The 9,912-nt window shown below is 47.8% G+C and overlaps 1 protein-coding gene across 1 annotated transcript in view; it reads left to right on the top strand.

Annotated features, from left to right (window-relative positions):
• GJA5 (gap junction protein, alpha 5, 40kDa) overlaps positions 1 to 9,912 on the top strand; it is a 17,414-nt gene that overhangs the window by 6,793 nt on the left and 709 nt on the right. Inside the window, 1 exon segment of the mRNA XM_010286644.1 lies at positions 9,421 to 9,912. This exon segment is cut by the window's right edge and continues 35 nt beyond it. Within this exon segment, the coding sequence (XP_010284946.1) occupies positions 9,474 to 9,912 (439 nt within the window). The 5' untranslated portion in view covers positions 9,421 to 9,473.

The raw sequence follows: 9,912 nt of genomic DNA, 5'->3' as shown, positions 1-9,912 counted from the left end.
TCCCTACTGCTGCCTACATGATCCTCTCTTTAAGGCTAAAGAACTTAATGCATGTAATATATGTATGCATATGTGTGTGCAGCTAGGAGTGGGTTAAACTGTTATTCAGAAGCCTCGTGTATTCAATATTTCCACCAGAAGCCAAACAATTCTGCATTTGCTGGTCTTTTCAAAATCTACTCTGAGAAGAGTGCAGAAGATTTCTAACTTTATTCCCCCTTTCCTTGGGAGCAGAACAGTAGTTTAGGAGAATTCCTGAGGCTTCAGGGTTTAAAATACTCATCAGGCTCCGGTCGCTTGGGAACTATGTTAAGTATTCCTGCTACTATAACTATTTGGGGTTGTTGGTTTTTTCCACTCAACAGTATATATTATCACAATATTTTAGTATTTCAGACTTTCACATGAAAAATTTAAACCTTGCCAGAAAATACAGAACTTCATACCCTAGCCTCTCTTCTCTTTATGACCTTCAGACATATTTCACACATTCTGCATGTTTGCCCTTGTTTTCTGACTTATCTCGCAGCATTGAAAATAGACGAGAAGGAATGAGTAATTCAGCACTATACCATGTCATTAGGGAGCACACTTCAGATACTGGTCCACACCTCGGGTGCTGTTGTATAAGGCACGAGGACAGAGGCTTAAAATTAGAGATAGGTCCCAGGAGGCACCAGAGAAACTTCAGTCTTTGTGCTAAGAATTCATAAAGAGAGGGAAAACATCAATTTTATGGCTACCGATAAGCAACAGAGAGATCTCTCTGAAAAATACTCCAGCACACCAGCTCTTTCCTGAAACAAAGAAATATTCATGCTATACAGTAAGTAATGAGCATAGGGATGCATGTTTCTAAATCTCTCTAGTGTATCTTTAAAGAGGGGTCAGTGGTTTTTAATGTAAGAACAAAGGGATTTACACTTACATTTGTGTCTTTCTTCATTATCTTTGTCATTATGAACATGCCTTGAGAATGGTTTAGAATTTCCATACGAAATTCCTCTCCCTTAGAAGCAGAAAAGCTGACAGATGCCTTGGTCAGGGCACAGGGTTGCCCGGAAAGTGAAGCAGTCCGGTGAGGGTGACTGCTGCAGGGCTCCAGGGTCTTCAGCTGGTTTTGGATGTCTGGTGAAGAAGGAACAGTGGGATGGGAGAAAAAGTGTCTCCAGTTCAAAATCAGATAAAGCTATCCAAGAAGACTGGGGTTAATTCTTGCTTCTTAGTCCAGTTTCCTCTGTCGTGATGAGGCAAATTACTTAAACCATGTTTCTTCACAAATGGCCCCTCAGTGGTGTCTCTTGTCTGGCTTTTAGATGCCGTCCAACTGGTGGAAGTGATAAACTCTCCCACTCCAGCATTAACCAGACAGAGCTCTGCTTTGAACATACATTATATAGTGCGAAGTACACTGAAAAAAAAAAAAAAAACAACCCCAAACAAAAAAAAACCCCAGATTAGCAACATCTCCAAATGATTTCCAAAATTAATGAACATTTTCTATCTAATCTCTCACTGCCTTAGTTTCTTAGCTGTGAAGTTGATCTAATACCATCTCCTCACATCTGGGTGGTAATGAAAATAAGTACATTAATAATTGTGAAGCAATCAGATACTGTTGTGATGAAAGCCATAGGAAAGCCCATGAGGAAACTAATAATTCTGTCTTTAGAACAGGACTTGAATAATGTACAGTAAATGAGGCACAGGCCACCCACTGAACAATGAGGAGAAAACAAAACATTGAATAGTTGCTGTTCAAGAAAGCCCCAGCCGGGCTAGCACAGAATAAGGCAGGCATCCTGTGCAAAGAATGAGGTGACAATGTGAGGATGTGGTTAAAAACTCGTAGCTATGAGGCACAGGCACGAAGAGATTGAATTAAGATGACTGAGAGCAGCAACTCTAGCATTTTCTCCCTCCCTCCTGCTGGGTTCTGCAAATTTAATATTAGTCGTTTTTAAGGGGGAGGGGGGTGCATAAGCTGAGTATATAAAATAATCCGTTCACAAGTTATAGACAGACTTCGCCCTGAATGAGAAATTAAATACTAGAGGCAAGGTTATAGCAATGAGGCTGGCGTGTGAAGATTTTTGGAAAGAAGAAATGAGATTTGACAAGGTAGTACTAAGTGGGAAGTAGATAGTTACTGAAAATTTCCCCTTTCTGAAGCTGAAAGCGTTAGCAATCCGAGTGCTGTAGAGAGTTAAGTGGTCAAAACTGCCAAAAAGCTGAGGCACGGCTCTGGGCAGGGGAGAGCTTGGCTGTAGGAGAGCAATGGGGAAGTGATAGGCAGGGAGACACTGCGGGGAGAGGAGGGAAGAAAGGCTGGGAAATGTCTGAATGAGAGCCCTTTCCTTCTCCCACTACCTCTCCAGTCTGTTTTCTTTCAAGACTGGAAGTTTTATCTCCGTGAACCAGCCCAAAATCACATGGACGGGTTTTTTGCTGCTATATTGGGCCCAATGTGATGCCTGCCATCGCCTCCACGTCTCCTTATACCAACCTGCTCCACTGGCTAAGCAGTGCTTAAGATCAGTTTCTCTCAGCAGAGCTCAGGAACTGCTTTACTATGGCAGTCCCCAAATTTCTCAGCATGTTTCTGGGTTTTTGGAGCTCCCTCTGCCCCCTTTGGCTGTCCTTTCTCCTGTATACAGCACTGCCCAGTTTAGCATCAGCTGCAAATTCATGTAGGTTAGCTTCTCCCTGGAAAGATAAAGAAACTGTAAAGAGCACCAAGCTCTGTAATCCTGAACTGCACGCTCTTCATCCTGTTAGTTAAGGAGGAAGCTGAGTAATAGCCAAAGCTCCTATTTGCAGCATCTACATCAGAGAGAGAATTGATGTTTTTTTTCTAGCAAAAAGCATGTGTGAGCCTTCATTTAGCTTATGCCAAGTCCAGTTTTGTTGCATTTGTTGGGCTCTCTAAGGACCCACATTTCTCTAAGGCACAGAGATAATCCCAAGAGAATTAGCGGGTGCTCCCTGCATGCAAAATGTAAGCCTGGATACCACTATCACATAACTATTTGATGCAGGTTTTTCAAACACAGTGGGGCAAATTCATTGCTCAGCTTGACTCATCTGAGTTCAAGGTCTTTTCTGCTCTTGGTCTCCTGCACCTACATCAGGCAGAGCTTGGCCCTAATGTGTGGATATATGAAAGCACAATTTGACCCTGGCCACGGAGGGTAAAAAATAGCATTAAATGGCCTGGATAGACAAATAATAAAAATTCAGTTAACTGGGAGTCTGCAGCTTCCATCATCACTTCAGATGAAAATATTCTACATAATGCTGTCATCTGTGTGTGTAACACATTCCTGATGTACGCACTTGGAGGTGTTGAGTGATTTCCCTCTGTCTGTGTGCGTCAGGGTGGGTGTGTGTTCAGGAGGTGACAGGTCATTCAACTCCCTTATCTTCTCACCCACTCTCTTTTTTGTGAACTCTGAGATTTTCCACATTTGGAGAGGAGGGGGAAAGCATACCTCAAGAAGGAATAACAAGCTGTCTGCAACTGCAGGCAGGGCCAGTGGTCTGGATACCAGCATGACCCTTCCAGAAATTGCAGTGAACTCAGGAGGAGCAGAGAGGTGAGAAACATGGGGTGTCTGCCTTCCAGGACAGGAGCTGTTAACACGGAGCTCTGCCTCTCCCATGAGATTTGAGCACTGGAGTCAAAGTCACTCCCCCTGCTACTGATTCAGCACAGGACTTTGAACCCAAAGAACTAAAAGGAACCCATGTGAACGTGTCAAACTTTTTTTCTTTTTTTTTATATAAAGCATAAAGAAGTACAAACCTATTTAGCCCGGAACCATGTGCAGATCAGAGTTACAAATTTGGCTAAAGAATGGGCCTGTTTCAGGTAGAAACTTAACATAAGCACCTGCATGCACACATGAAGCCAGAGGGATGGCGCTTGGACAACAACGCCTGAGTCACTGCTTGTCTATTGTATACACACATGAAGGAGCCAACGTCAGGAAACAGTGAACAAAAAGATACATGCTGAGGTGGTCTTTAGCATTCATCTCTGCCGCAACGCTCCGAAAAGCCTCTGGAATTCAAAGCATCACACCCATGCTGGACAGTGCATTTCTAACTTTATTCGTCTTTTAATGTTGTAAACCACGTGCCACCAAAATGCTTCCTGACCGGGTCCTGGCAACAAAGGAGCACTGTATATGTACACTGAAAAGGCTGCTGCTTCCTTTTGGGCACTGACCACTGCTGCGGGCTCTACCAGCGATAACGAGATGTTCATCTCTTAGAAAAGCACAACAACAAAAAAGTAGAGGCAGATGTTCTCATGCTGTGGAAGTGGCAGAGCGTTGCTATCACCAAGTCTGAAAGGACAGAAAAAAAGGACACAAGTTTGCAAGCCACAACCCCTGAGCCCTGTCCCCAGACTGCCACTGACACAGGGACCTCGAACAAGCCGTTTGCCCATCCTGTACCCCGGTGACCACCACGTGCAAGAGAACGACGACAGCACCTGCACGGCGTGGGTGCCGTGAGGCCGGACTCTGCTCGCAGGCGGCTGCAGGTCCTTGCGGGAAGGTACAGCTGGGCCGCGAAGCAGCACTAACCCACCTCCAGCCGTCAGTTGAGGACACCTGAAAGTGTCCTCCCGAAGTGCCCGCAGGTGCGAGCAGCCCGTTTTGCAGCGCAGGGGCCACTCAGCTCTGGCTGCAGCCTGGCAGGCGTCAACAGAGGGGAAAAGATGTCTGCCCGCACACCCCCCGGCAGCTGCCTGTTGTGCCTCACACTGGCCTGGGTCTGGTGTGCGGTGACATGTGCGGTGACACGGCTGGAGGGAGGAAGGCCACAAGCAATTCCTAGGCACGTCACGACCATGCCGGTGCAGGCCCGGATGCTCCGCTGCACAGGGCTGTCACTGCTCACGCGCCCAGCGCCTCAAGGAGACGGCTGCCTCCCCGTTCCCTGCTCAGAGGGGACGGGACTTGCTGCGTGGCCTCCACACGCAGCCCTGCGTCCGGCGTGCGAGCCCCTTCAGAACATCTTGGGCCCCAGCCTTCCAGTTCGCTGGGACATCTCATTAACTATCAGATACACGCATTTGTATCCAGCTGAGCAAATCACACACGCAGATCAGGCAAAGATACGGTGGCCTTGACTTCATCGCTTTCCCCTTCCTTCCCTGGGAACGACGCTTCCCCCACAGAAGCAGCTTCCTCGGAGAGCCTCTTCCACGTGCCCCTGGGACCTGCCAAGGGGAAGAGGTGAGCCCAGCGAGGGAGAGCAGAAACAGTGTTATAATCAGGCTCTCCACTTTATTTTGGAAACGTCCTGCAGAGATGGCGACCTCCTGTCACCTTCCTTGTGGGAAAAGTTAGCATGAAGTGTCGAGCTCAGCTATTTATATCACCGCTGATAGTCTCGCCTGTCTTCTAAAGAGGGGAAAACTTTCTTCCTGACACCCCCTGGGGAAATAAACTCATATAAAGAAGATGCTTGTGCAGACACAGCCCTTCTGGCTCCCCCGTGTGACTTTCCTAGCTGTTCCTCAGAGCCCCGGCTAGTCCAACCAGAACGAGCACGCCAGCTGGCGCAAGCAGCGGCAGCACAAAACGCTCGCCCGTCCTTCAGAGCACGCGGCGTTGCCGAGAGGACGGGCAAAACTGCTCCGAGAGCGACGGACGCGTCCCCTCCCGCAGAAAAAGGTAGCGTGGAAAAGGAACGGCGGAGAGCAGCCCACGGCTGGCGATGCCATCCCCGCCGGGGTATTTTTATCGTGGAATTTGGCAGTCACAAGGCAGCCGGGAGCTGAGCGGGCTCCAGGCCTGGCCTGCGGTGCGATATTCGGTTTTCCCCAGCCTTAGTAGTGTTCCAGGTGATGATTAAGCAGGGACAGCCACATCGCTGGGTTCGTGCCAAGCTGCGCTGCTCTCTGTCACATACGCATTTCCCGGTGCCAAGGTCCCGTGACTGCGCACAGCTCCTTTGTCCACCCAGCGGAAAGCTGTCAGCCAAAACCACAGCCGGGCAGCGGCACAGCCCACGACCCTGCATGAACATGCATGACTCTGCTGTCAAGACAGTCTTCCGTCAGGTGCTGAGACCCCACAAAGACACCCTGAGGTGGTTTTTGCCGAGTCACGCCGGATTGAGACAGGATTTGTCTGATTGAGTCCAAACTAGGAACATAAAAGGCCAGAGATGCTCACACGCTGAGAGGTCAAAGCACGCGAGGACGAGAGTAGTCTGGGAATGAGGAAAGGGAACTATATGGAAAATCCCCAAGAATAGTAAAGGCCTGAGGAGAAAGTCGGGGTCAGAGGCAGTCCTGCATAGCCAGGAAAAGCTGTCAGGAGGGGACAACAATCCTTCTTTGCTTGCTGGCAGCAGAGAGCTAGATGTTCTCCTCTGTTGCTCTAGAAGGCCCTTGGTCTGGCACTGCAAGAATAGCTCGCTAATAACTAAAAAACATCTAAAGGCAAAAACACTGCTCTAGGAGGGAAACTCCCTCTCTTGGTTTCCAAAACCCATTCTCCTGTGGCCACCTAACCCCTTTCAGCAGCCACCTCAGCTCTCTATGGGGCTGTAGCAGGATGCTCAGGAGGCATCTTTGGGCAGCCCCTCCTTTAAACAGCCTGTGCAGGGAGCAGCCAGCAGGGAAGGGCAGAGGAAATGGCCCTGTTATCTAGCCTAAGCCTCATGGCTGTCAGCCTTGGATCCTTCTGATTTACATGCTCCTGGAAAACCTTGTGCATGTGTGAGGCAAGTGAGTTACTGTTACTCTCGCAGCCATTAACATTTTTTATTTCTAGACTCCTCTTGCACTTATGTTTGCTTTACTTTGTGTTCTGTACACATTGATTTTTACAAGTGTCTAGGTTCAGTAGCCTTCACTAGGGAAAGCAAGCCATAGTAAAACCCCAAACTACCTGCACATGGTAGAACTGATGGGAAGAGGTGCTCAGTTTGTGACTGCACATGCCCATGGCAGGAAGGAAAACTCAGCCTTGGTACAGCCAGGGAGAACTGTGTTCATTTTTACCCTAACAAGCAAGGTGAATCAAGAAAAGGCAGCTGTTAGCTAACAACAGCAGGAGCAATAAGGGTACCTGCAAACAACATAAATTCACCTGGAAAAATGAGGACACCCACCGTCGTTCACACTGTGTCCGAAGGAATATTCCACGCATACAGTTGTGCTACAGCATATTGACACTGGACACACCTGTACATTGAACTGCAGGTAGCTGGTTGCTTTGTCTGCACTCTGGGGGAAAAGAAAAAATTAAACCCCCTGATGTCAGTGCAACAGTCTGTAAATATTTCCCATCACTGATTTATTCGCCAATATTTAATCCCCTGGTGCTCACAGAATGAAGCCGTATGCTAATTTCTCCAGAATGCAGTAGCTGCACTAAAACCATTTCAAAAGGTAAGACGGACCCACACACTCACCAGTTTTTACTCGTGCAGACAAGTGGAGTCAGAAAGACTCACTGATTTTCTGTGTTGCTGCTCCTCCATTTCTGGGCTGGCAGCAGCTGAAAGCTTCTGCACATGCCAAGCAGCCACGGGGACCTACACCAGCATGACTGCCGCATGCCTGGCAAAGCAGGGAAGAGCCAGAGCCCACCCTTTGCTTCCTGGCATGTCTCTCCTCCCTCCCCACGCGGCTGCCGACAGGCGGTGGGACAGCACGTGGTCACCTCCCCGTCTCCTTACCTGGGCAACCCTCACCTGTCTGCAGGGCAGCCCTCAGCAGCACCAGCAGTTTAAGGATTCAACTTCTGATCTTTGTCCCATCCACCCTTTCAGATGGACGCTGCGTATGACCACGCGACGGCATAAATCAGCATGTATGCTGCTACGTTCCATTGTAACACTCGCATAATGAGAGGAGGGGATATTGTTCCCCCAACAAGCATATCTCTCTGTTCTCCAGCTTTTGTTCACAGGAAATCTACACAATATTGCTGCAGTAAATTTTCAGCTTTTAACAGTGTCTACTCTCCACAGACATTCTTTGGACAGTAAAAATAATTGGCTCTTAAAGACACGACAAGGGACAATAAAGGACAGTTAACAATTTGGTCCCTATGGCTTTGGGATTTACCTTGTCTATTGCTTTTAATCATCATCATAATGAGATATTAAGTTTTTCATTTATTTATTAAAAGGATATTTTCAAAAAGAGTGACTGTGGGAGAATACTATCTCCAAGGTAATACTGCACACTTTATAGCACCTAGCCCTTAACTCATGCACAAGGGAGAGCTTTGCAGTGCCCTGGAAAGGTAAGTATGGTGAGTATAACTGAATCAAACGATTGCTCAAGCGCTCCCACAGAGCCCCACAAAAGATGGATTAAACCCATCATTCTCTTTTTATCCATGAGGTTAAGTGACTTGGCCAGAAACAATCTGACAGAGTCAGAAACAAACTGAAGCAGGCTCTCCCATATCTTCACTTTGCAATCTTACCACCAGCCCACCAAACCTTTCCTCTCAGCAGACCACCTACCAAACAGCACTTCCCAGGAGCTGCTGGTCCTTGGGAGGCATTTCAAAGGAGACTTTTTTCTTTGTCTATGCCATTTGAACTGTGAATTTTGTCTCAGAGCTTAAGAAAAGAGGAGGGAGTAAGATCCACCACTTAGATTTTGCAGCAGTTCCCTCTCAGAGGAAGGTGTGACAGGGTGGCAGCAGATTAGGTTTACAGGACTGGCACAGCTCATCAAAGCCTTTACTCTCCCCAAAATATTTACAACTTCTAAATGAAACACTTGCAACCGGTGACACTGCAGAACCAAAGCAAAACCTATGGGCAAAGGGCAGGTGGGCAACAGGAAGGTTTTCTCTGCATTTCTTTCAGTGGTGGCATCGAGCTCAGAAATGAAGCCCAGAGCTGCGAGCACTTCACGTCCCAGGTGTCGGTGCAGGTATTACACAAAGGCGACAGACAAAAGTGCCAAGGCACTGCTCAGACCAAGCTGTAGACTCCAGTCTTATCTCCCAGGGGATCAGCCCATTAAGGATTCTCCAGAGCGCAGTTTGCAGACAAATGAATGCTGCTTTAACTACAAGGTCTACAGAGGATGCAACATGCCAACCGTAGTGAAAGGACTTTCTGAACCAAGAATAAATCTGGCTTACCTTCAAAGTTTTGGCAGCCCGTTTAACAGGGTGTAGTTGGGTTATGCAAAAAAGATCACCTTCAGTAGCTGAACTAAAAAAAAAAACAAAAAAACACCAACAACCAAAAACCCAACACATTGTTTTCAGTGGATATGAAACAAAGTTTTCAGCAAAACTCATTCATTTCAGGTCAAATGAAAAAATTTCCTTTGACACAAAACTAATCATTTCAGTTCATGTATTCCTGGCTGGGCATCTCCTAACCCTCCTTAGAACCACTCTTTTCTATTTTCTCCCACAGAGGCTGTGTCCAATTCTCCCTTCAAGACTTCTCGCCTCTCCTGGTGAGCAGAAATGGGGGACTGGAGTTTCCTGGGAGAGTTCCTCGAGGAGGTCCACAAACACTCCACAGTGGTGGGGAAAGTCTGGTTGACCGTGCTCTTCATCTTCCGGATGCTGGTGCTGGGTACAGCAGCTGAGTCCTCCTGGGGGGATGAGCAGTCTGACTTCATGTGTGACACCCAGCAGCCTGGCTGCGAGAACGTCTGCTACGACAAGGCTTTCCCCATCTCCCATGTCCGGTTCTGGGTCCTCCAGATCATCTTTGTCTCCACCCCATCCCTGGTGTACATGGGCCACGCGATGCATACAGTGCGCATGGAGGAGAAGAGGAAGATGAAGGAGGCAGAAATAGAGGCCCGGGAGATGAAAAACAACGGCGACACATACTACCAGCAGAAGTTGCCTGTGGCAGAGAAGGCTGAGCTGTCTTGCTGGGATGAATCAGGAGGCA

The sequence above is a fragment of the Phaethon lepturus genome, unplaced genomic scaffold (assembly GCF_000687285.1).
Source record: "Phaethon lepturus isolate BGI_N335 unplaced genomic scaffold, ASM68728v1 scaffold54744, whole genome shotgun sequence".
Classification (NCBI taxonomy): domain Eukaryota; kingdom Metazoa; phylum Chordata; class Aves; order Phaethontiformes; family Phaethontidae; genus Phaethon; species Phaethon lepturus.
This window is presented reverse-complemented; position numbering and strand designations above follow the sequence as displayed.